At 43.6% G+C, this 27241-nt stretch overlaps 1 protein-coding gene across 1 annotated transcript in view; it reads right to left on the reverse strand.

Moving 5' to 3' along the window:
* Window positions 1-27241, reverse strand: part of myo16 (myosin XVI) — a 427405-nt gene that overhangs the window by 378708 nt on the left and 21456 nt on the right. Inside the window, exons 2-3 of the mRNA XM_080196877.1 lie at window positions 15108-15178; window positions 7747-7890 (exon numbers count right to left, since the gene is read on the reverse strand). Coding sequence (XP_080053003.1) covers window positions 7747-7890; window positions 15108-15178 — 215 coding nt within the window. The remainder of the gene's footprint in view (window positions 1-7746; window positions 7891-15107; window positions 15179-27241) is intronic.

Raw genomic sequence — 27241 nt, forward strand, 5'->3', positions numbered from 1 at the left:
TATTAATACTCTTAAAGGCCAGAGAATATCTATAGAACTGTGAAACGGTGAATTTATTTAAACCCCAAACCTGTTAAAACTAAAGAAACACAGCCTGGCAGTTTCAGTGTGTCCCCAGAGGGACTCAAAATGTTAACTCTGTTTTTCTCTCCACTGATGCTGCCAGAACTCCTGTTTTTGTTCCCCAGAATTTTCTGCATATATTTCAGATTTCCAGTATCAGCAATACTTTGCTTTTATTTTTGGACTTAACTGCCTGTCATGTTGAATGGTTTGTTTAATCTATTTTTGATTATGCTAGTCTGGTAACTAATTTTTGTACACTAGCTAGCTTGCTTAAGCCTGTGAATGTAGCTACTGAGGTAAATTGCAAATGACACAAGCAATATTCCAGAAAAAGCCTGGGATCTGAGATGCAAATATGCATGTGGTGAAACTACTGCAAGTTTTGAGATGTTTTAAAGTTCTGGTAATAAACCCCCTGGATTTAAATCTCTGCATTGCTTTACAATAAACAAAATATATAGCCAACTAGCAAAAATTGTTTGGAGATGATTGAGAAAAGTTTAACTTTAGCAGCTCCAGCAACACCTGGAGACCCTCCACTGATGTGGGATTGCATGCTACAGGGATGGATCAGCCAGACGTAGCAGTAATTTTCAAGATGATGATAATTGTGCATTGCCTTGGAGCAGAAGGCTGGTGAATATTCAAGCAGCTCACAGAAAATGTGTCTGTGTTTGATAAAGCAATTATGTGCCCTTGAGAAATACTTTGAACTAAAGAAACATGCGATGGTCCAACAATATACTTTGCATCAGAAATACCCGGGAAATAGAGGACCTATAAAACAATATGTGACGGTTCTGAGAGATTTTGTTTCTACATGTAAGTTTGGTATACTAACTAATGAGCTAAACTGACCAATTAATTGAAAAGACTCCAATCCACAAATTAAGAAACATGTTCTTATGGAGCTGCTTTAACTTGGAATAAGCCACAACATTGGCAGATTGGATTTGGACTGTCATTCACAAAAAGGTTACACAGCAACCCAAGTTGTAGACACAGTTTGCCCATATGGCTCAAGTGCAAAGGTTATGGATGAAGATCTTAGCAATCCCATCAATAAATGCCCCATCACAGTCAGATACCTGCAAATTGTGGAAAGGCTCATTGTTACAAGAGTCAACTTACCTTCTTGTCAGGCAGAAGTCAGGATCCAAGTCCTGACAGACTTCAGGAATTTTGCACATGCGTGGGCCAAAACCAGGCCGCACATGTACAATCCAGAATTTTGCAGTGCTTTTGGCTAAGGACAGGCCCTGTGAGGCTGCACAAAAAGAAAACAGTGTGAAAATTGGACTACATCTCTCAGAAGCTGGACACCATAAATCAGAGAAGGAGCTCAAAGCAGGCAACAGGGAATGGGGACAGGAGAAGTCCCAAAGAGAGTTGTAGATAAGATTAAAGTGAGGTTCCAGTTAAAAAGAGAGAGGGACAAAGAAAGAGGTTCCAAGCAGAAAAGAAGGGCTGCAGTTGGCAGACTATAAGAATTGGGGCTCAAATGAATCACTGTAGCTCTAAGAAGGTTGGTGAATTCCTGGTGTGGACCACTGGGATGAAGGTACCCTTTTGAAGCAGTGGTATGCTGCTTGGCATGGCTAAAGAACTGAAGTTGTGCTTGTGAATAGGTGCTGGAGTGTAGATTCAGAAATCCAGGAGAACGGAGTCTCAGTAGACTAAAACCTACAAGTTGCACCATGTTTGAGGCACTCCAAGTCAGAGCAACCTTAGGAGAGAATTCCAAGATGAGATCTTCTTTCAGAGAGAAAGAGAGAGATAGAATTCCAGTAAGATTGATTGACTTGATATTTACTGGATCGTTGAGAAATCTGTCTTGGCTGCATTTGCCACTTATCGTGCAGTGTGGTGTGTTTGACCACAGTTTTTCTACTAATTCACACATATGTCATAACTCTGAAAATAGTTATTGTAAATTGTTTCATCTTTCTAACCTTGTATAGTAAAGTTAATTGTTTGTTCAAAACCTGTAGAACCTTGTTACTTTATTTTCTAAGCAAGTGCCTAGAATCTCAAACTTTTTACTTCAAACAAAAAGTTATTGGTCCCTAACATCTGAGGATCTGGTCCAGGATTGTAATATCAGCTAGTCAAACACAATATCCAGCCTGAGGGAAGAAATGCAACTGTGCTTTAAGTGAAACCTTTTTGCAAAGTTGTGCAGATTGTTGAAGAAGACTTCATCGGTTTGACGCATGGAATGGTCTCTTCCTGACAGTAAGGTACAGCATGTACATATAATCACACAAGGTAACTCATCCTTCAAACAGCTATATCAGGTGAATGCATAGACAATTATCCATGGTCAGAACAAAACTTCTGGAAAAGGATTTGATCACACAAGTGTGTGAAGAACCACAAAGGGACAAACATGCAAGTGTTTCAGTGTGAGGCTTTGGGCAGAATGTTACCAAAAAAAATGGCCAAGTGTCAGGTTCTGACCGAAAACCAGTGTATTTCCCACCAGAGAAACAGGCAGGTTTTCTCCTCAGATGTTATGGTACTTCATCAAAAAAAAGCAAATGGACATGTTTCATGCTGTCATTTTGAGGGATGGGGCTTAAGCACATGGTTATGCTTCCACTACTCCCATTCTGCCAGTGTCATTACTGTTATCTCTCAACCAGCCAGCCCTGACTATTGCCATATATGCCAAGGTAGTACAATCTGAAGCTAGACTTTATGCCGAGCTGCTCGACAACATTGTGTAAAGGCTTCTGCAGTCTCCATTAGTGAAAGCCAACAGCTCTGCACCAGCCACGTTGCAGCCTCTGCATGGTCAATTCATAGGAGCACTAGGGAATAAGGCATATAAAATAGGTACCAAGTGAGCGAACAACTTTTATATGAAATATTGGAATGCTCAGAGGACTACAGATTAGTGCAGAATGAAAGTAGCATGATTTGTGTCAGGATAATGGATTTAGACTGGAATGATCTGCTAAACACGGTCACAAAACAACTTCATAGTCAGCAGTCAGTAGAACATTTGTGGGTGCATTTCAGCATTTTGATATAAGCCTGCAAAGCATCGTGCACATAATCAATGGCAGTCTGCACCATAGAAAAACCTAATATCCAAATTAGGCCATGTTCATGTTTTGCCTGCTTCTCCCTGGTCAGAAAATGAACTCCTTCACTATCACTGGCCATGCCAGCCTTGCCCTACTTTGAAGCTAGTGGCCTGCTTCCAAGAATCAGCAGAGTTTTATGAGCACCTCCATGTTAAATCTTGCATGACACACAAACTGTTCCTGGCCTATGTTGATCTAAGAGAAACACTCTCAAAGAACCCTAAGCTGAAAGCCCTTTTTCCTCTTGTCGGCATCTTGTCCTATTCTTTACTGGCTCTGTCAAACCTCTTTTCATGTTGAAACTCAAAAGTGACTGTAACTCTTAACACCCATAATTAGGAGCAAGTGGTCTGACCAGAGTTTTTGGATGTCAAAACCAAGGCTTCTCCAAGTGCAGTACTGTTCCCTATTTCACCAACTTTAAACCATTCTGTCAACTACTAAGCATCTCTAGAAACTCTAACGGAGCCAGTAGAGAGTATAGAGTAATGAGAATCATAAAATGGTTACAGCACAGGAAGAGTCATTTGGCCCATCAAGACAGTGTCAGATCTCTGCAAGAACAACTCAGCTAGTCCCACTCACTCACTTATTGTATAGTACCCTTTATTTTTCTCTTCAGGTGATTATGAAAGTTTTTTTTCCAAGGTCCCAAATTGAATCTCTCTCTTTCACACTTTCAAGGAGTGCATTCTCAGTCTGAAACACCCTCTGTGTAAAAGCATTTTTCTTCATCTTGCTGTTGGTTCTTTTGTCATTCACCTTAAACCAGTGTTGTCTGATTCTTGAATCTTTCTCCAACTGGTGCTAATTCTCTCTACCTAGTCTATCCAGACCCCTCATTATTTTAAACTCGTCTGTCAAATCTCCTTAACCTTCTCCTTAAAGGAGTGTCTTTGCTTCTTCAATCTATCCACCTTACTGAAGTTTCTTATCGTTAAAACCATTCTCTAATGTTTTCACATCCTTCCCAAAATGTGATACCCAGAATTGAACACAGTACTCTAGTTGAGATGGAACCAGTGCTTTGCAATGACTCATCATAATCCTTGCACTCTGCCTTTATTTATGAAGACAGTAAGAAGTCTCACAACACCAGGTTAAAGTCCAACAGATTTATTTGATAGCAAAAGCCACTAGCTTTTGGAGCGCTGCTCCTTCATCAGGAAGGTGGGAGGTCTGTTCACAAATAGGGCATAGGAAGACTCAAACTCAATTTACAAAATAATGGTTGGAATGCGAGTCTTTACAGGTAATCAAGTCTTAAAGATACAGAAAATGTGAGTGGAGAGAGGGTTAAGCACAGGTTAAAGAGATGTGTATTGTCTCCAGACAGGACAGTTAGCAAAATTTTGCAAGCCCAGGCAAGTCTTGGGGGTTACAGGTAGTGTAACATGAATCCAAGATCCCGGTTGAGGCCATCCTCATGTGTGCGGAACTTGGCTATCAGCCCCTGCTCAGCAATTCTGCGCTGTCGTGTGTCATGAAGGCCACCTTGGAGAACGCTTACCCAAAAGATCAGAGGCCAAATGCCCATGACTGCTGAAGCGTTCCCCAACAGGAAGAGAACAGTCTTGCCTGGTGACAGTCGAATGGTGTTCATTCAATCCGTTGTCGTAGCGTCTGCATGGTCTCCCCAACATACCATGCCTCGGGGCATCCTTTCCTGCAGCATATCAGGTAGACAACGCTGGCCGAGTTGCAAGAGTACGTACCGTGTACCTGATGGATGGTGTTCTCACGTGAGATGATGGCATCCATGTTGATGATCCAGCACGTCTTACAGACGTTGCTGTGGCAAGGTTATGTGATGTCATGGTCACTGTTCGCCTGAAGGCTGGGTGGTTTGCAGCAGACAATGGTCCGTTTGAGGTTGTGCAGTTGTTTGAAGGCAAAAAATGGGGGGTGTGGGGATGGCCTTGGTGAGATGTTCATCTTCATCAATGACATGTTGAAGGCTCCGGAGATGATGTCATAGCTTCTCTGCTCCGGGAAATTACTGGACAACTAAGGGTACTCTGTCCACTGTGTCCCGTGTTTGTCTTCTGAGGAAGTCGGTGTGATTTTTCGCTGTGGAGCATCAGAACTGTCGATGAGTCCAGCGCCATATCCTGTTCTTATGAGGGCATCCTTCAGTGTCTGGAGGTGTCTGTTGCGATCCTCCGCAGCTGAGCAGATCCTTTGTATAGAGAGGGCTTGTCCATAAGGGATGGCTTCTTTAACATGTTTAGGGTGGAAACTGGAGAAGTGGAGCATTGTGAGGTTATTTGTGGGTTTGCGGTACAGTGAGGTGCTGAGGTGAATGTCCTTGATGGAAATGCGTGTGTCCAAGAATGCAACCGATTCTGGAGAGTAGTCCATGGTGAGATGGAACTTGCAGATGTCATCATACAGTTGTTTCAGTGATTGTTCACCATGAATCCAAAGGAAGAAAATGTCATTGATATATCTAGTGTATAGCATTGGTTGAACTTCCTGTGCGGCAAAGAGTCTTGTTCGAACCTGTGCATGAAGATGTTGGCATATTGAGGTGCGAATTTGGTCCCCATGGCTGTTCCGTGTGTCTGGATAAAGAACTGATTGTTGAAGGTGAAGACATTGTGGCCCAGGATAAAGCGGATGAGTTGTAAAATTGCATCTGGGAATTGGCAGTTGTCCACACTGAGGCAGTTGGAGCAATGCTATCTTTGTGGGGGATGCTAGTGTAGAATGCTGAGATATCCATTGTGATGAGGAGTGCTCCTGGTTCAAATGAGTGCTGAGTTTCTGTCGGAAGCCCGTACTGTCGCAACAAAAACTGGGGGTTATTTTTACAATCGTTTTCAGGATGCCCTCGATGTAGCCGAAGAGATTCTCACACAGGGTCCCATTGCCCAATATGATGGGACGGCCAGGTGTGGTTGCCTTGTGTATCTTCGGGAGATAGTAGAGATCTCCAACGTGGGGAGTACCTTCGATGACAGTATGGAGGGTGCTCTAAAGGTCCGGATCAAAGGTCGTGATCACTCTGTTGAGTTGACGGATGTGTTCTTTGGTTGGATCTGCAGGTCTGTAGCATTCCTTGTTGTTCAGTTGGCGGTACACTTCTTTGCAGTAATCCACTCTGTTCAGTATGACGATGGCCCCTCTTTCGCTGGTTTGATGAAATGTTGTGGTTGGTCTTGAGACTGCGGATGGCGTTGCATTGTGCTTGGATGATGTTCGGAGCTATTTTGAGAGTGCGGCTGATGAATCTATTGTTGACGCACCTCCTGATGGCTTGAGCATACGTGTCAAGTCGAGGGCAGCGGCCTTCCGGAGGAGTCCAATTCGACTTGTTCCTGTTCAGTTGCTGCACTGCAGATCTCTATGTCAGCTGTTCTGGTTCATTGGCTGTCTCATTGTGTTCGTTGTTGGTCTCTTGGGATTTGTGGAAGAACTCCCGCAGCCTCATTCGCCTGATGAATTTCTCTGTGTTTACTGGGGGGGTGGGGGCAGGGCAAAAATTGAGCCCTTGGCTGAGAAGTTTGATTTCATCTGGTTATTTATAAAGTCCAGGATCCCATCTGCCTTTTGAACTACTTTCTTTGTCTGCCCTGTAATCTTCAATGATTTGTGCGTATATACCTTCAGATTTCTCTTATTGCTATGCTCTTTTTGGAAGTATCCCATTTTATTTTCCCTCTCCTTGTATTTTCTACCAATGTATATCACTTCATATTTCTCTGCATCAAATTTCATCTGCCCTGTGTCCGCTCATTCCACTTGCCTGCCAACATCCTCTTGAAGTTTAGCATCATCTTCTCAGTTCACAATTCTTTCAGGTTTTGTGTCATCTGCAAATTTTGAACTCATTCATTACTCACCCAAGTCTAGGTTAATCATTAATATAGATCAAGAAAGGTAATAATCCTTGGCAACCACATAGTATTCCTCCTTCCAGTTTGAACAACAACCATTTACTGCAACTCTACTTCCTATCACATCGCCAATTTCATGCCCAAGCTAGTATTATTCCTTTTATTTCATGGGCTTCATCTTTTCTGCCAACTTATTTGGAGGCACTTCATCAAATTTCTTGTATACCAAGTGAACTACATTCCCCTCATCAACCCTTCACTCACTAAAGCCTGAAGTCCCCCAGCTTTTGGTTCTGGCGGTGGGGCCCATACTGTGCAAGTAAATCTGAGCCCAGTGTCCTAGTAGATAAATGCCTGGACAAATGTGTTGACAAGGAAAACTTGCACAGTTCTGAGGAAGTTATTAAAGCAGAGCCTTTGTTCTTCAATTCACCATATTCCTACCTAAATTGCCAAGAATTTAGTCTTAATTTTGAGCTTGATGCAGAAAGGCTACAGCAAAAAAAGGCTACATCTTTAGTCTTTCAGTGATTTATCCTCATCTTTGGAGCCCCAGACTTCAGTACGTTATTCGGGAAAGGGAGGTTGTTGTGTGAAATCTAATCGCTTTGTCACCAAATATGTGGAATGAGGCTGTCGGAAGATACAGCTCAGGTGGAAGCCTTCAAGCAAACCTTGACATCCTCTATCCCTTTCACTGGAAGCATTGATATTAATGCAGTTTGGTCATGTCTGCATTCTGTACTCACCAACATGAGAAGCAAAACAATATCGGGATTATCACAAGCACACGCCACGTGAAGCGCAGTCCACAAATCCTCATCTTGCCGATTAACGTTTACTCCCCTTTCTATCAGAATCTCTGCAGCAAAGACGTTGTCATACCGGGCACACTGTTTAAAAGGAGAATGCAGTACGTTAGCAATGTTTATATCTTTCTTCATCTACACTTTTTATACAGCACCAATTTGTTAAGTTTAACTTTTTACCCCTCCACTGTGCAATAAAGCCAACTGTAGTACAATGAATTGAGTTGTTGCTGCTTTCCCCAAGAGGCCTCCCCCTCAACAATATCCAAAGCGGTATACTCGTTTTGCAGGGGAATGATTGCAGGAGATTCCTGCGCTGCCCACCAAGTTCTCTTGCTCTGCCTGGTGGTCACCCATTCCCTTCCTGCCTGTGGTGTGACCACCACTCTATATGTATTAACAACAATACTCTCCACCTCACGGATGTTCCAGTGTCTCCATCCACTACTCCAGCTCCGAACCGGGCTTCCATGAGCTGCAGCTGGAGACGTTCCTGGCTTCTCACAGAGCGTGAGGAACACACCATGGCTTTGAGCACTCCTGCCACGACATGCTATTTTAAATTCAACCTTCTGGAAGATGCTTAATATCATTTCTCTAGGGCCCTTCTTCCCCAGTCGTCATTACTACAGAATACAGCCACTGCTAAATATATAAACCACAACAAAGACTTTATAAATTAGAAGCAATAAAAGTGGTAAATACTTACTCAACCTTACCCACTGCCAATCAGCTCTGTCCCCTTGTAGCCCGTACTCCTGCAGCAGGGCACGACCACTATTACTAAAAAGTTAAAGCCAAAGAAACAAAAAATATATTTTCCTCTCTGTACCAAATTTCCAGATAACCACACTCAGTCTGGCCCCATCTCACTCAGGATGTGCTCTCTCCCACTGGTTGCGCATAAAACTTGCTGATCATGAGCTTCCAATAGTCCCTTCCTTAAATAGAGCTAAGGGTGGCACAGTGGTTAGTGCTGCTGCGTCACAGTGCCAGGGATCCAGATTTAATTCCAGGTTTGGGTGACTGTGTGGAATTTGCATGTTCTCCCAGTGTCTGTGTAGGTTTCCTCCAGATGGTCTGGTTTTCTCCCATAGTCCAAAGATGTGCGGGTTAGGTGGATTGGCCATGCTAAATTGCCTCTTGTGTCAAGGAGATTAGCAGGGTTACAGGGAAAGGGCTCAATGGGCCAAATGGTCTCCTCCTGCACTGTAGGGATTCTATGGTTCTGTGTGAGCTGTGAAGCTGTATCAATCATCATTTAGCGAGGCTGTAAGCAGTCTTCAGGTGTTTGACAGTTAACTGCCAGTTGGCTGAGTGAACTACCTTACCAATCTTTTAACTGGACTGCATCTCACTCAGATGTGTTCCTTGTTTGTCTATGTATCATGCAGCCCTGAGGAGCCAGCTTCCCTCCCCTTGGTCTTCCCTTTTGCCTTCCATTGTTCATCCTCTCCATCTACCTCTCTGCTTTTGGACTGTGCAAGAAAACTGGAGCACCAGGAGGAAATCAATGCAGACGCTGGGAAAACATGCAAACACCACACAGACATCCAAACCCAGAATTCAACCTGGATCCCTGCCATTGTGAGCTCTTGACCTTCACCTACCCTACTACTTGCAGAACCATTCTACCAGATTGCCCCCATTGTGCTTGCCCTTCCCATACCCTCCTTGCACAGCCTTCCTTCCACATTTCCCCTCCCTTGCTTTTGATCTTCCACAACCTCACTCGTCATACTGCACCCCACTCCCAGTCGAACTTCGGAATTTTACTATGCTGACTGCATGTCCCGCAGCACTGTGTTGGCCAGATAGACACTGATGAGAGGATCTGGTGCATGGCAAGGGAAAGGTGGGGAGTTAGAGGGAAAGACTCCTATACTTCCCACCTCTGGCACTGTACTGCTCCAAGTTGCCAGTGAAGACAAGCTCAACAGGAGATGGTAGTCAGACTGGTCTGCGTGGAAGAGTGCACATGGAGCAGCACAGCACTATGGTATGTAGATATTGCATGTTGCATTCTCCTCAAATTCTCTGGCAAACTGAAGGCCGCTTTTTTCATGCCAGCCTTTATCAAAAAGGCTTGACGCTGACATGATTTCCTGCTGGTATGCTGCAAGATTGGAAGCCCTGATGGGATTCCAACAGCAGTTTTAATGAGTGTTCATGAAATACAAATCAACTGAGTTTATGCAATTACTCCCTATAACTTAAACACTAATATGAAACTGCACTACATTTCATCTGAGGTCACTATCTTTCCCAATGTTTGGCGTGCAAAACTGTCATCAACTCACACAAAACACTGTGGACAGCATGGTGGCACAGTGGTTAGCATGCCATCTCATAGTACCAGGGACTCAGGTTCAATTCTAGTCTTGGGTGACTCTGTGTAGAGTTTGCATATTCTCCCTGTGTCTGCTTGGGTTTCCTCCAGGTTTTCCAGTTTCTTCCCACAATCCAAAGATATGCAGATTAGGAGGATTGACCATGCTAAGTTTCCCCTTTGTGTCCAAAAATGTGCAGGTTAGGTGGATTTGTCATGATAAATGTGTGGGGTTACACAGATAGGGCAGAGGAGAGGGACTAGGTAAGAAGCTCTTTCTCTTTCAGACTTGATGGGCCGAATCACTCTTTTTGCATTCTAGTATTCTATGATCAAGAAGGTGTAAGTTAGGAAATAGATTGTCACAAATTGGCATGAAATGCCAGTAGAGACAGTGGCTTGAAACAAAGGTAACAATAATAGGAATAAGTCTGTTGTAAAGGGTGGAGAAATAGGTCAAGGATAACACAAGAGGATACAACGTTAGGAATCCAGGAGTCAGGCTGATTGAAAAAAGTACAGCCAGAGTGGGAAAAACATGGCTGACGTCTAGAAGAGGGACGAGAAAATAAAAAAGGACCAGGATCTGATGATTAGGGATTGAAAATATATTTCTTGCCTTTTATAATTGTGCTGGCATTTTAAATTAGTAGGATCTGAGCCCAGGGAGAGAGACTTATGCTCCATCTGTCTCAAACGTGAACGTGACAGCTGTTACTGATGGCAAGAAAACGTTTCACGGTAGTGTTACCAAAAAAAAACGCTCAGTAGATAAACCATCCACATAACCTCCACTGTGTGAGAGAAGTGTGATGTAGGATTGACACAATAAATATTCTATCTCATTGAAGCTAAATGTTAGCAATTAAGCTCCCTTCAAAGATTATCTAAATTTGAATCATATCAAATGAGAAAACTTTTTTTAAATGAACTGTCTAATCATATTTCCTTGGGATATTTCCCCCAATTCTTTCTGAATTGAGCAAATTGACCCGTGTTTCTTCAGGTAGTGGGAGTTTGTGGAACTTTTACTCCAGAGGCCATGTGGAGGATGGAGTCAGATCCACTGCCCTCAGATGCAGTGAAGATGATAATTCTTAAGCTTGGTTGATGCAATTGGCCAAGTTTTGTATTTTGCCAGTGCAGAGATTCACACACAGAGAGCGCAAGTAGAGGATTTGATCATTCGATTTGACTCAAAAACCTGAGGCATTTAATCTCCATGCCAGGAATGTGAAGTTGTAAAATTCATCTTAATTCACTTATTGAAGGTGATAACTCATAGCTGAGTTATTATGGATTTTCATCTCACTACATATGCATCCATGAGGAGCTTATCAATTCTTGCAGTGGGAAGCAGGAAGTCGCTGTCCCTTCTGTGAACTCAATGGGGTTGAAGGTGCAGACACCATATCTAAAGAGTCACCCAGACAGCCTGCATCATCCCTTCCACCTTTGCCTGGGCACTACTCCGACCTTTCTCTCTATTCTTTCCTCTCCTTCTTGATCATCTTCCACACAATTTGCATTGCCACCACCTTATCTCAAGCATGGGCTAGTATATATGGATGCTTCCCAAAGGCAACAATACAGCACCAAAAATCCATACATCATGGAAGAAGTCTACCTTGCCTGTTGCATGCCATTGATGTGTACTCATGAATGTGATGGCTATTTTTCATTGGTGGGGAACTTAATTTGGAATGGGGTGGGGGGGGGTGTGGAATTTGATTCCAGCAATGTGACATTTCAATAAGCATGCAATAAGGCTTCCTAACATTGTTCACTGGGAAGCTAGATCCACCTTCAAAATCCAGGAACTTAATTGCTAAAGCTCATGCTGCCATTGGAGAACTGATTTTTGTACTCCCACCAGATTAAGTCCCCCTGTCCAGCAAGCTACCCACTGCTGGCAGGACTGGAAGATTCCACCCAAGCTATTTGTACCAGCTAACAAGAGTTCTTGGAGTGCTTTACTTGTAGCTCTTTCAATTTAACATGCTTTATTCACTGCTCACAATGCCATCTCCTCAACAATGGGAGAAGAAATACAGATGCTGCTTCCTGTTTGTCTTGCAGATTTCCAGCACCTGCAGTTTTTCACTTTTGTTTTAGTGTTTAATTCATTGCCACTCCTCTTCCAGGAATAGCTATCTTGAAGAAATTCTGCTCCTCTCTCCAACAGGGTTTTGATTTATCTGTTACCTTCTTTGCCTTCATTTATTTCTACTTTCCTTCTGGTGTTTGACAAGACATTTACCAAAACACACCATCACAACTGCATCTCCTTCCTTGGTGTCCAGCTTCATCTCACTCTGTGTAAATTCCAACTGAAGCTCCATCCTCAGTTTTTTGAGTCCATTCAGGATTACAAGTATCTTAAAGACATACAATATTCCTTGGACTACTCTTCTGGCTGCATCCTGTGATCCACATGCAAGGCCATGCACCTCCACACATACACACTTGAGTACCCTTGCTAGCAGCACTAACTCACCCTATCTCAAAATTATTCTGTCCCAAGTTTTATTTCATTCATCTCATTTGACACCTTAACAAAAAATGTTTTCCTTTCAGGTGTTAAGGAATACAAGCTCCAACATGGGCATAGATGCCTTTCCAAATATTTTCTCCCCACCCCTTGTCATGTGTTCACTATGCCCTCTGACCTTCTTCCCCTCTCTGATACTGAACAACTGTTTTATTTCCTTAGACTCCAATTCAATTAAACCAATTTCGAGCTCGGCATGGTATTCATTATTCTGCCATTAACACTTACTGCTCTTTGGTATTGTTACTGTACTATAGCTAGTATCACTCCTTTTGTTTTTGTGTCATTTAATCTCTCTCACTCTCTAACCTATGTCTGATATTCCTTTTGTTCCACCAAATTCTCTCTCCTTTTTCAACAGAATAAAATGATCACATTTCCACCTCCCGTCAGTTCCAAAGAGTCATATTAGACGTCAAATGTTACTTCTGGGTTTCTCTCCACAGATGCTGCTGGGCCTGTTGAGTTTTTCAAGAATTTTCAATTTGTATTTCAGATTTCCAGCATCTGCAACATCCTGCCTTTGAGTTTAAATGTGGCCATGACAAATTATGAAATTGAATTCAGCAAATCTGATCATTTTTGGGCTACGTTCAGGGAGAGTAAAGGGATCCTGAAAGTATTGTCATAAAACATTACCCATTCATCAATGTCATTCCTTTAGGGAAGGGAATCTGATTGATATATTGCTTCAGGTCCACAACATGTGATTAATTTGTAACTCCCAAGTAGAAATGGGCCAGAAATATTGCTGATAATGCCGAAGATTGTCAGAGGATACAACAGGACGTAGATAGATTGGAGACTTGACACAGAAATGGCAGATGGCGTTTTATCCAGGTCAATGTGAGGTGATATATTTTGGAGGATCAAATTTAGGTGTGAATTATACTGTAAATGCCAGGAACCTGAGGACCCTTAGGATCTGGGCATGAAGATCCACAGTTCCCTAAAAGTGGCAACACAGGTGGTCAAGGTGATTAAGGCGTGCCTGCCTTCCTCAACCAGGGCATTTACAGGAGTTGGAAAATCATTTTCCAGCTATATAAAACCCTGGTTAAGCCACATTTGGAGTGACTGAAAGCATGGTAAGTGCCCATAAGATCTGTATAAGAAGATGAAATGGGGAAATATCGGCAGCAATAACCCAGGATCAACTTTAAAACTGTTCCTTCATCTGAAAAGTATATGGATTTTTTAAGACCTTTGCTTGCTTACCAGTTACTTTCAAACCCTTCTCTGATCTGGGGCAATCACAAGAACAATGCAAAAAAAATAGATGGAATCATAGAAAAGTTGTAGTGCAGAAAGAGGCTATTGAGTCCATCACGTCTGTGCCAAGCAGCAAGACGCCACGTCTGGGAACTACAGCAAAGCCAATTGTTGAGGGAATCTGATTAGTTTGCCTTACCATACGTAAGCCCAAGTCTTGAGTTTATGTTGTATGAAATTTTGATATCTTTTGAATACTTTGTGTATAAAGTAGTAAAGGTAGAGGTTGAATACTTTGTGCATAATGAACCTGATGCCTGTTGTGCTAAGGTTTTGTAGTAGAGTTTGATACATTTGTGGTAACTTGGTAGAGTTCTATAAAGGAGATTGTTATATAATAATTCAAGAGTTTGAGTATCTTTGTCCATAGCATCAGTTGATCCAAGTTCGAGGGCAACAATGGTCACTCCACCCATCTCTGTAACCTCAACCAACCTGAGAGCTCCCTTCTTCAGAATGCTCTGTACCTCTGACTTTGTCTTTGACTTATCTTTGCTTTGCATCATCCTGTCATTAGTGATTGTGCCAATGAGCCACATAGCTAGTCCCTTCACTTTTTCACCTGCCTGTCCTCCCTTAAAACTCTCTTTAATGCTGCTTATCAAGTTTTTGATTACCCTTTCTAATAATCTTTTTATGGGTCATTCATTTTTCTTACTATGCCTTTTTGAAGCACCTTTGGATATTTTTCTACATTGAAGGCATCATACAAATATTTGTGATCAAAGAAAACTTGAAAATGATGGTAGTCATGAAATATTTTTAAAGAATTTTGATCCAGATGGTTCCTCATGAAAATGGCCCAAGAGGAGTTACAGATAGCCTATGGGAGGCTCCTGTCCCAAAAATGTATCACACTTATCTTTATGTAACCTTCTGTACAAAGAGCAAAAACTATGACAGGGAAAAGAGTGTGGGGACGAAATTCAGATGCAACACTGAAATCTAAAATACCATAAACAATCGACAAAATCCTCTGCCATGGGTAAAAGAAAAATATTTTTAACTCTCACACCCTAACAATTACTAATAATTATATCCATTTATTTAACATGTATGTGTTAAGGAGGCAAACTCTGCTATGAGTGAGCTGTGTCCATATGTCCTCATAGTACCTAATGAATAATGGCACATCATGGCTGTTCTTACCAGATGGAGCAGTGAGCCTCCCGAGGAGATCAATGTGTTTGGGTCAGCACCATCCTTCAGCAGCTTCAATACTGCAATAACAATAAGAAAAACAAAATGTTAGCACAAGAAACAAAAACTTTAGATGCAAATAGTGCTTTCATTAATGCTGATATGCTAATTAGATTTAGAGTGCATTTATTTGAACACATTAAAGTTTTGACAACATATTCAATGATAGAATATTGATTCAATCTTAGTTTCTTAACTGTGCATCCCAATCTCATTTGGTCCTGCAATTTTTTTGTTCAATTTAGTGGCATCCAACAAAGTGAGTTCCTAACCTCAATTCTGCTGTACAAAATGGCATGAAGGACTGATATATATGGAGCATCAGAGGACACCGAGGAACACAAGTGTAAAAATTGTGGAGCAACTGTACATAATCTTTCCATCCCCCTTAGGTAAAGGGGTGGTGTCAGAGGAAAATTGCAAATATCGTACCCTTTGTTGAAAGGGATGCAAGTATAAATCTAGCAATGGTGGTGGGAAAGTTTCTCACAAACACAATATTAACCATCACTTGGACAAATGTGGATTAGTCAGGGAAAGTCAGATTTCTTAAAAGGTCAGATTTCTTAAAAGGAAAATGGTATTTAACTAAATTGATTGATTACTGCTGTTGCTGGCTTGGGTCACTGTCTGTGCAAAGATTGCCTATTCTCCCTGTGTCTGTGTGGGTTTCCTCTGGATGCTTCAGTTTCCTCTGAAAGACATCCTGGTTAGGTGCATTGGCCACACTAAATTCTCCCTCAGTGTACCCAAACAGGTACTGGAGTGTGGCAACTAGGGGATTCTCACAGTAACTTCATTGGAGTGTTAACGTAAGCCTGTTTGTGATGAATAAATAAACTTTACTTTAAATTCTCTCTGCTTGTTTCATAGCTGCTCCCAGGCTGACTAACCTTAAAACCTAAATTCAAAAAAAACCTCAACAACCTGTCCCTTGGCAAAATGCTACTCCTGGGATTTCCTGATAAAGATCTAAACTAGTTATCTCCAACTTTAAGGGTCTGGGAAACACAGCACTGCCCATAAAGTGGGATGTAAATCAAAACATCTTTCTGTTTATGAATGGGTGGTAAGAGGAGACCTCAGGGCTCTTTGAAGCAACCCTCACCAACACCCACCCAGCCCCTCTCCCCCAACCCATAACAGCAAGTACGGGAGGTTCTGAGTGCTGCCCGAGTGCACAGACTGTCAAACTGGAAGTTTGGTGAGTGAGGGAGGTAGGTGAGAGGGAAGTTATGAATTAATTAAGATCAATTTAATTCACACAATAAAGATGGCAGGACAGTGATGCATTACGGCTGCAGCATGTGGGAACTTTTGGATACCACTACACCCATGGCAACCAGATCTCTGGTATCTGTATCTAGAGGATCCTTAGCTTGGAATCACTGTGCTGGATGCTGAGTTGCAGATATTAGGATGCCTTAGGGAGGAGGAAAATTACTTGAATACTTTGTTTCAGAAGACAATCATACTTCCTAGCTTACCATCTAATTTAGCTAGTGGTAGGGATAGGATAGTGTGAATGCCAGACAGGCAGGTAAGGGGATCAAGAGGGTAGGAGTGGAGAAGCCACAGCCTTTGCAGTTCAGCAATAGTGTTTGAGGTTCTTGCGACTTGTACGGACGATGTTGAGGGCTGCATTGTGGATGAGCAGGCTGACCATGGTACAGGAAGCCATTCAGGTAGGGAAAGTCAAAAGAAATACACTGGCAATAGGAAACAGTATGGTCAGGGGGGATGAACACTGTTCTCTGTAGCTGAAAGTGAGAATCCAGAAGGCCGTGTTGTCTACCGAGTGCCAGGGTTTGGAATATCCACTCAGGGCTGGAGAGAAAGTTATGGTGGGAGAGATAAATCCAGCTGTGGTCCATGCAGGTACCAATGACAAAGGTAGAATTCGGCAAGAGATTCTACATTGAGTGTATGAGTAGCTAGGCACTGAATTAAAATGCTGAACATAAATGGCAATAATTTCTAGATTATTTCCTGAGCCCAGTGCAAATTGGCATAGGATAAATAAAATGAGAGAGATTAAAGCATGGTTCAAAGGCTGGTGTAGGAGAATTGAGTTCCAGTTCATGGGACACTGACACTAGTTCTGGAGAAAGTGGAAGCTATACGTCGAGATGGAGTTTACCCGAAATATGCCCAGGCCAGTTCTCGAGCAAGTTATATAACTAGGGAGGTAGAGGAAGCTTTAAAGTAAATAGAGGGAAGAAGGGATCATGTAGGGGGAGACTGAGTAAATTGAAGGGCAATGACAAGGCACCCAGAAGCAAAAAACAGGAAAATAGAATACTGGTCAGATATACTTTAAAATGAAACATCACTAAAACAAGAAATAAGAATACTGGTCTGAACTGTTTTTTTCCTTCTGGGCAATAAAGGTAATGTTAATTAGAGCATGGCAGAAAGGGACAGCGATTGCAAACTTAAGAATATGCCAGCAGATAGGGTCAGAGTTTACAAAACCAGTTTAAAAAAAGAATAACGGTCTCTGTATCTGAATGCCTGCAGCATTTGTGATATAACAGAGGAACTGTCAGCTCAAATTGAAAAGAAGATGTATGACCTGACAGCCATTAGAGAAACATTAGAGAAACAAGGAAACCAAAGCAGGGAACTGAATATCCAAGCGTATGCAAAATTTAGGAAAGGCAGGATGCTGATTAAGGTGGTATGATAGCTCTATTAATTAAAGGAGAGCATTAATACTGTGAGACGATCTTATCTCTGAAGGTCAAAACACATATGGCATTTTGCACCCACATTCATCACGAGTGCAAAAATCTCATGAGACTTGGAAAACAAGAATCTCACCTTTAAGATCAAATTCTCCGATTCTCTGCGCCCACTTCTGGTGACGTAACAAGATTCCTGCCCAAGAAGGCAGAGAACTTCATTTCAATAAGTATAATTAAAGGATTTTCCTGACACATCGTGCCACTCCCTGCCCTCACAATTTGGATCTCCTCTTAATGTTACATCAGCGAGGTTTACAACTGCTTTTGCAAAACGTGATCCAGATGAAGGGAACCCATTGGTAGCGCACAGGTAAATATAGGTGGTGGAGAAAAAGAGGAGAGTTTACCTTGTGCATATTGGAAGGAGGAGAGGGGTGTCCCCTTATGCATGTTGGGGGAGGTGCATTTCTTTTAATCACAAATCGGGTGCCCTTCCGGTTTAGGCCCCACTTCGCCAGTGTGATGGTGTGGCTCACGCCAAGAGATTTCCTTAACACAGAGTGCTGCAAAATGTGGCAAGAGCTGTTTTCCCTTGAAAGATGGTGACTGAGGGGGGATCTAATAGAGGTAATAGAGGTGACAAGGTGCCTCACAAGAGGTTATTACAGAAGGTCAGGGGGCATAGAGTTGGGGGTAGGGTGTTAGCGTGGATAGAGGATTGGTTGTCAAATAGGAGGCAGAGAGTGGGGGTCAATGGGTGCTATTCGGATTGGCGGTTGGTGACTAGTGGAGTGCCCCAGGGGTCGGTGCTATTTACCATTTATATAGCTATTTACCATTTATATAGATGATCTGGAAGAGGGAACCGAGTGTATGGTGTTGAAATTTGCTGATGACACCAAGATTGGTGGAACAGCAAGTTGTGCGGAGGGTGTGGAGAGTCTGCAGAAGGATCTAGATAGGCTGGGCGAATGGGCCAGGAACTGGCAAATGGAATTTAATGTTGGCAAATGTGAGGTTGTCCACTTTGGTAGGAATAATGGTAGGAAGGGCTATTACTTACGTGGCGAAAAACTGCAGCATGCGACGGTGCAGAGGGACCTCGGGGTCCTTGTGCATGAGTCACAAAAACCCAGCCTGCAGGTGCAGTAGGTGGTCAGGAAGGTGAATGGGATGCTGGCCTTCATTGCGAGGGGGATTGAATATAAAAGTAGGGAGGTCTTGCTGCAGCTGTATAGGGCACTGGTGAGGCTGCAGCTGGAGTACTGTGTGCAGTTTTGGTCGCCGCACTTACGCAAGGATATTTTGGCCTTGGAGGGAGTGCAGAGGAGGTTTACTAGGCTGATTCCAGAGTTGAGGGGGTTGAACTATGAGGAGAGGCTGAATAAACTAGGCTTGTACTCGTTAGAGTTTAGAAGAATGAGGGGAGATCTCATTGAGATGTTGAATGGGTTGGATAGGATAGAGGTGGAGAGGCTCTTCCCGCTCAGAAAGGACAGTAGGACTAGAGGGCACAGCCTCAAGATAAAGGGGGGGCGGTTTAGAACTGAGTTGAGGAGGAACTTCTTCACTCAAAGGGTGGTGAATCTCTGGAATTCTCTGCCCGTTGAAGTGGTGGAGGCTGCCTCGCTCAATATTTTTAAGACACGGGTTGATAGGTTTTTGATAGGCAAGGGGATTAAGGGTTATGGGGAGAGGGCGGGAATGTGGAACTGAGCCACGACAGATCAGCCATGATCTTATTGAATGGCGGGGCAGGCTCGAGAGGCTAGATGGCCTACTCCTGCTCCTATTTCTTATGTTCTTATGTTCTTATGTATATAAGATTATGAAGGGAATAGATAGAGTAAACAGAGGTAAGCTATTTCCTATGTTCAAAGTTCTTTTCAACTTTCCCTTACGGTACTTGTTGACTATCGGTCTCGTGCCAGTGTTTAGCCTTAGATGGAGTTTACCACCCACTTTGGGCTGCATTCACAAGCAACCCGACTCCGAGAAGAACCAGTCACGACGAGCCCGGGGCCACAACCGGCCTCACACCTTCCACAGGCTAAGCCTCGATCAGAAGTGGTCAAGAAGGCGTATGGTGTACTGGCCTTCATTAATCGAGGGATTGAGTTTAGGAGTCGGGAGGTAATGCTGCAACTTTATAGGACCCTTGTCAGGCCTCATTTGGAGTACTGTGCGCAGTTCTGGTCGCCTCACTATAGGAAAGACGTAGAAGCTATTGAAAGGGTACAGAGGAGATTTACAAGGATGTTGCCTGGACTGGGAGGCATGCCTTATGAAGTTAGGTTGAGGGAGCTGGGACTCTTTTCCCTGGAGAGACGAAGGTTGAGAGGCGACCTGATAGAGGTTTATAAAATGTTGAGAGGAATGGATAGGGTGGATTCTCAGAGGCTATTTCCCCGGTTTGAAATGGTCGCTATGAGAGGACACAGATTTAAGGTGCGGGGAGGAAAGTACAGAAGTGATGTTAGGGGTAAGTTTTTCACTCAGAGGGTGGTGAGTGAGTGGAATCGGCTGCCGTCAGTGGTGGTGGAGGCAAACTCGCTGGGGTCTTTTAAAAGACTTCTGGATGAGTATATGGGGTTTTATGGGATTGGGGGTTATAGATAGGTGTTGATGTGATCGGCGCAACTCGTGGGCCGAAGGGCCTGTTTGTGCTGTAGTGTTCTATGTTCTATGTTAGAGACACATAGTACGAGGGACCACGGGCTTAAGGTGAGGGGGCAAGAGGTATATCACAGATTTTAGAGGGAGGTTTTTCACACAGAGGGTAATGGGGGAATGGAATGGTCTGCCAAGTAAGGTGGTGGAGGCAGGCACGCTGGAGTTGTTTAAGTGTAACTTAGACAGGCACATGCATGGGTTGGAGATGGGAGGATATAGGAGATTGTTTTAAATAAAGTTCATTAGCAGTGGGACGTCCCTGGTAATGTAAAAGGATATGGTATGATAATAATGTTTTTTCTCTTTTAATTCACAGGTTTTAAGTCGGTCCGCCTTGTTGTCCAACGAGGGGCATACACTCAATGGGTCGTACTTGGGCTGCTCTTGAATGTTCGAGATTGGCCTAGTGCTTCATGTCGTTAGTGTGTGCTTAAACTGGGACCAGATGCTGAGCAACACGACAGTTCAGCGACTATCACTGTTTGCTGTGCAGACACATGGATCTGGGCCAGTGTCTGTGGGAGTTTGCGCATTCTCCCCGTGCTTGCGTGGGTTTTCTCCGGGTGCTCCGGTTTCCTCCCACACCCCAATGATGTGCTATTAGGCTGATTGGAAGTAATAAATTGTCCCTAAATTAGTTTCCCTCAATGTGGATTGCCATAAAAACAATAGATAAGGGTCATGGGTGGAGGGGGGGACTGGTAATATTAAAATGGCGGCGCGGGCTCGTTGGGCCGAAGGGCCTGTTTCCCGGGCTGTTTTTGTTCTTTGCTAGGATACTGTGAGTGAAAAATCATACTTCAGAAATGAATGGGACTTTGAATAAATAGATCCCTTGGCCCTACATCTATGAGTGTTGAAAGAGGTGTTGCAGAGATATTAGATGCATTGGGGGTCATCTTTCAAAATGCTATTGACGCTGGAATGGTTCTTGCAGATTTGAAGGTGGAAAATGTAACCTCACTATTCAGGAAAAGAGGGAGAGAAAAAAATAAAGAACCTAGTAGCCTGTCATCAGTAGTGGGGTAAATTTTGGATCTATAACGAAGAATGGTATAACTACACACTTAGAAAATATTGGCAGGATTGGGCAGAGTTGACATGGATTTACAAAAGGAAATCATATTTAACAAACTCGTTGAAGTTTTCTGAGGATGTTATTTGCAGAATAGATAAGGGGAAACTAGTGATTGTGATAGATTAAGACTTTCAGAAAGCTTTTGATAAGATCCCAGATAAAACATTAGTAAATGGAATTGGAGAGAATGTACTGGCATCGTTTGAGAACTCATTAACAGACAGAAAACAGAGCAGGAATACATGGATTTTAGTAAGGCGTTTGATAAGATTCCCCATGGTAGGCTCGGAAGAAGATAAGGATGTGTGGGATAGAAGGAAATTTGGCCGATTGGATAAGTAACTGGCTGTATCATAGAAGCCAGATGGTGGTGGTGGAAGAAAAATTTTCAGACTGGAGGCCAGCTACCAGCGGTGTACCACAGGGGTCAGTGCTGGGTCCTCTGCTATTTGTGATTTTTATCAATGACTTGGAGGGGGCTGAAGGGTGGGTTAGCAAATTTGTTGATGACACCAAGATTGGTGGAGTAGTGGATGAGGTGGAAGGCTCTTGCAGGCTGCAAAGAGACAGTGATAGGATGCAGAGCTGGGCCGAGAAGTGGCAGATGGAGTTTAACCCTGATAAGTGCGAGGTGATTCATTTTGGTAGGACAAACTTGAATGTGGATTACAGGGTCAACGGCAGGGTTCTGAGGAATGTGGAGGAACAGAGAGATCTTGGGGTTCATACCCACAAACCTCTGAAGGTAGCTACTCAAGTGGATAGAGCTGTGAAGAAGGCTTATAGTGTGTTAGCATTTATTAACAAGGGTTTTGAGTTCAAGAGCTGTGGGGTTATGCTGCAACTGGCGAGAGCACATTTGGAATATTGTGTTCAGTTCTGGTCACTTCACTATAAGAAGGACGTGGAAGCATTGAAGAGAGAGCAGAGCAGATTTACCAGGATGCTGCCTGGTTTGTAGGGTAGGTCTTATGAGGAAAGATTGAGGGAGCTGGGGCTTTTCTCTTTGGAGCAGAGGAGGATGAGAGGCGACTTAATAGAGGTTTATAAGATGATGAGAGGCATTGATAGAGTGGACGTGCAGAGAATATTTCCTCGGCTGGATGTAGCTTTTAGTAGGGGGCATAACTATAAGGTTCATGGGGGGACATATAGGAGGGGTGTCCAAGGTAGATTCTTCACTCAGAGTGGTTGGAGTGTGGAATAGACTGCCTGCTGTGATAGTGGAGTTGGACACTTCAGGAACTTTCAAGCAGTTATTGGATAGGCACTTGGAGCACACCAGAATTATATGTAGTGGGATAGCTTGATCTTGAGATTGGACATAGCTTGGCACAACATTGAGGGCCAAAGGGCCTGTACTGTGCTGCAATGTTCTATGTTCTATGAATAAATGAGTCATTTTCAGGTTGGCAGGCTGTGGGTGCCTGGTCTCCAGCTATTTACAATGTATATCAATGATTTGAGTGTGGGGATTAAGGGTAATGTTTCCAAGTTTGGAGATGGCACAGAACTAAGTGGAAGTGTGAGTTGTGATAAGGTTCCAATGGTGCTGCAAGGGGATTTGGAGAGGCAAAGCAGCCAGCATAATTAAGGATCCCACGCACACCGGATATTCTCCCTTCCGCCTTCTTCCGTAGGGAAAAAGATGCAGAACTCTGAGGTCATTTACCAATCGACTTAAGAACAGCTTCTTCCCTGCTGCTGTCAGACTTTTGAATGGGCCTACCTTGCATTAAATTGATCTTTCTCTACACCCTAGCTATGAGGCAGATTTTTTTACACAGACAGTTGTGGACGCCTGGAACTCGTTGCCGGGAGAGGTAGTGGAAGCTGATACGATAGTGACTTTTAAGGGATGTCTTGACAAGTACATGAATGAGATGGGAATAGAGGGATATGGTCCCCAGAAGGGTAAGGGGTTTTAGTTAAGTCAGACAGCATGGTCGTGCAGGCTTGAAGGGCGGAAAGGCCACTTCCTGTGCTGTAATTTTCTTTGTTCTTTGAGTGTAACACTACATTCTCTCATTTCCTTCTCTATGATCGATGATAATATGCTCTGTCTGTTTAGCACGCAAGAAACAATACTTTTCATTGCATGCTAATACATGTGACAATAATAAATCAAATCAAAAACTTATGCTCTCTGGTCTTAAGACAGCTCTGCTGTGTCGAAAAGATTCTTATGATCTACCCTATGTTTCTCACATTTTTGTGCATCTCTATCAGATCCGCCCTCTGTTCCAGGGAAAACAAACCTAGTCTATCCAGTCTCTCCTCATAGCTGGAACTTTCCATCTCAGGCAACATGTTAGTGAATGTCCTCTGCATCCTCTCCAGTGCAATCATGTCCTTTTGATAATGTAGTGACCAGAGCTGCACACAATATTCCATCTGTGACCTAACCAATGCTTTAAAGTTGTACCAAGACCTCCCTGCTCTTATATTCTATGCCACAGCTAATGAAGGCAAGCATTCCATATACCTTCTCCACCACCCAATCTAGCTGCGCTGCCACCTTCAGATCTATGCACTGCTTCCTTAATACTCCCTAGGAACCTACAGTTCATCATGAATATGCTATTCTGGTTGAATCTCCCAAACTGAGAGAGACAGAAAATAAACTTCTTGTCTTTTTCAGACACCTGAGATTACTGCCTACTGTTTTTTTTCCCCTCTCAGTAAGCCTAGCTCCATTCACTCATGATTTTCTTCTTGTCAATCAATGTAATCAAACCTTATTCCGATACCCCAGGGAACAACTCAGAATATTTATTGAATGTATTCAAAGAAGCAGCTGAATATAGCACTTGGGGTAAATGGGATCAAAGGTTATGGGGAGAAAGCAGGATTCAGCTACTGAGTTGGATGATCAACCATGATCGTAATGAATGGTGGAACAGGCTCGAAGGACCAAATGGCCTCCTCCTGCTCCTATCTTCTAGGTTCTATGTTTTAACAACAATAGTGCATTAGCCTAGATTAAAATACTCTAATATTAAGGGGCAATTAATCTTCTGCATGCTCAGCAAATGAACTGGCGACTATAGATAATCTGCACCGTAATCAGAGTTGAAGCATAAACACCCCTTTCACCAGAAACATGACATAACATTTTTTGAAGGCAGAATATCATCACAGCTTTCATGGTGCCTGGACCATTGCAATATCACCTACTGTCCTCCTATAATTTCCCACCCATTATAAATTAATAGATGGAATTTGTGGTAGCAGATATCATAAATTCTTCTGTGTAAGGGAGGAACAAAGGCTCAGTGCTGGGAACATACATCCATAGAACATATCCCTCCATTTCAAATATTCCATTCTAAACGTATTTAAGAACTTTCTCTGATTTACCTGATCTCTTGCCAAATATCCACACTGACATTAATTGGTAGAACACAGAGCAAGTGGAAGAATTATTCTGTTGTTTTTCAAAAATAAATGTGGATATGGGCATCATAGAGATTTATCATTAAAACAAAAATAATTCTCCTAAACACAGCTTGAGCTTATAGGGCTGGGGAGTCCTGTCAAGTATTTCTTTGAAAATCGCAAAATGCTTCCTTGAAATATATTTCGGTTTTTCTTGAACTTCAATTAATTATTGGGTTTCTAATCATTTGGCATTGTATCAAACTTCAGACATAAACAAGTTTGCCAACCTTCAACTTCAAACCTTCGGGCCCTATTTTACAATCGAAGTGCACACGTTTTTAGGTGCAAAAACTTGGTAAAGTTGGCATGAGGCAAGAAGCGTGATCTTCACCCACCTCTGCGCCGGTTCCCCCTTTACCAAGGCCCAAAAATAGCTATAATCGGGACCATGCCCAAAACGGTCATGACAGCCATTTAAAAACATTTGCATGCATTCCAATTACGTATGGGCTGCACACCCAACTTTACCGGCATGTCCTCCTTTACCATAGTGTTCGCCCATTGGGAACCGGCGCAAAATGGACATGCTCCATAAAAGTCTGACTCTCGCACTTCATCAGCGAGGACACAAGTGCCTAGCGTTCAAACAGTTCTCTGCTGCTTACGGGGTTCTTTTGATGCGGCCATTTTGTTTCTCAGATCGGTGGTGGCTCTGCGAGTATGTATGAGGGATGGGGGTTGTTGCTCAGCAGGATGTCTGATTTGCAGCATGGACCCAAGTCTCAGCATTGACTATTGCACTTTGCCAGCTCAAGGATGTGCAAAAACCTCTTGCAAATTGCACCGCTGCAGCCTCTGAACTTTTCAAGGAGGCTATGATTCTGGGGGGCATGTGTGTAGGGGAATGGGTAGTATGGACAGTGACTGTTACTAGGCTAGGGGCAAGCAGAGTTCCTTAACCTCTAAATGTGTTCCTCTTCATCTCCAACACCAGTCACCCCCTTCAGAGTGTTGAGATGACGATACAACCGATTGATCTTGCTGTTCTTTTGGTTGCTGCTGGAGCTGAGGAGGAGGGGCAGGATGAAGAATTGCTGGCACAGGAGGCCCTGGACTTACCACTTGCAGGAGTAGAGGGAGGCAACCACTAGAGGAAGGTGGTGTCTGCCACTTGCCCAGCAGCAGGGGGAGAGAACACAGGAGAAAAAGGGAGCAGAGACTCTGGCAGTTCAGTTCACAAGTGTCATTTGAACTGATGTCGGGCACCATGTGCCACTGATGGCTCTGCCTCCGAAAGGAAACACTGCAACACTTGTACCACCTGCTGCAGGACCTAGCACCCCAGCTGGGGAAGGGGGCACCCACTTTTGTGGCTTCAAATTGATGCAACTGGCTCCTTCCAGAGCCCTAGCAGAGATGTCTGTGGCATTGCCCAGTCAGCTATGCACACTTGTGTCAAGCAGGTCACTGAACCGTCTCTGCCCAGCCTGGCAGTACCTCAAATTTAACCTGGACCAGGTCCATCAGGAAGCCCAGGCTGCAGGGTTTGGGAATGCCTAACGTACAGGGGGCCATAGACTGTACTCATGTTGCCCTCAAGGCCTCGCTGCAGAATCCAAGAAGATTTGTCAATAGAAAAGGGCTCGATTCCCTGAATGTCCAACTGGTGTGTGACCACAATATGAACATTATGCACGTCAGCGCAAGACACCCTGATAGTGTGCACGCCAGCTTCGTTGTCAGGAACTCTGACATCCCGGAGGTATTTGAGGAGGATCCCAGACAGTGGGGGTGGCTTGTGGGTGATATGGGTTACCTGCTTCAGATATGGCTGATGACTCCTGTGTGGAGGCCTGTGACTCAGACCCGCTATAACAAGGCCCATATAGTCACTCGCGCGATAGTGGAAAGGTGTATAAGGCTCCTCAGAATGTGATTCCGACGCCTGGACCGCTCTGGTGAAGTCCTACAATATAGCCCTCTAATCTGTTCCCACATTGTGGTGGTACGCTATGCCCTGCACGTCAGAGAGATGACCAATTGGAGGAGGGGAAGGAGGTGGGGGCCGATGCCCAACAGGAGGAGGAAGAAGAGAAGGAGCATGCTAAGAAACACCACCCAGGCGCTGGAGGGCTGGCAGTTTGAATGAGGCATGTGAGGGCGGCAGGGAGGCCCTGAGGGGAGGGGGATGGGTCACGTGTCCCACCTTGTCCCTGCCAGTCTAGCAGCTTCCTGAGGTCGTCCCCAGTAAAATCGGGGGACTG

Source organism: Carcharhinus amblyrhynchos, chromosome 10 (genome assembly GCF_965287045.1).
Source record: "Carcharhinus amblyrhynchos chromosome 10, sCarAmb.v2.hapA, whole genome shotgun sequence".
Lineage (NCBI taxonomy): Eukaryota > Metazoa > Chordata > Chondrichthyes > Carcharhiniformes > Carcharhinidae > Carcharhinus > Carcharhinus amblyrhynchos.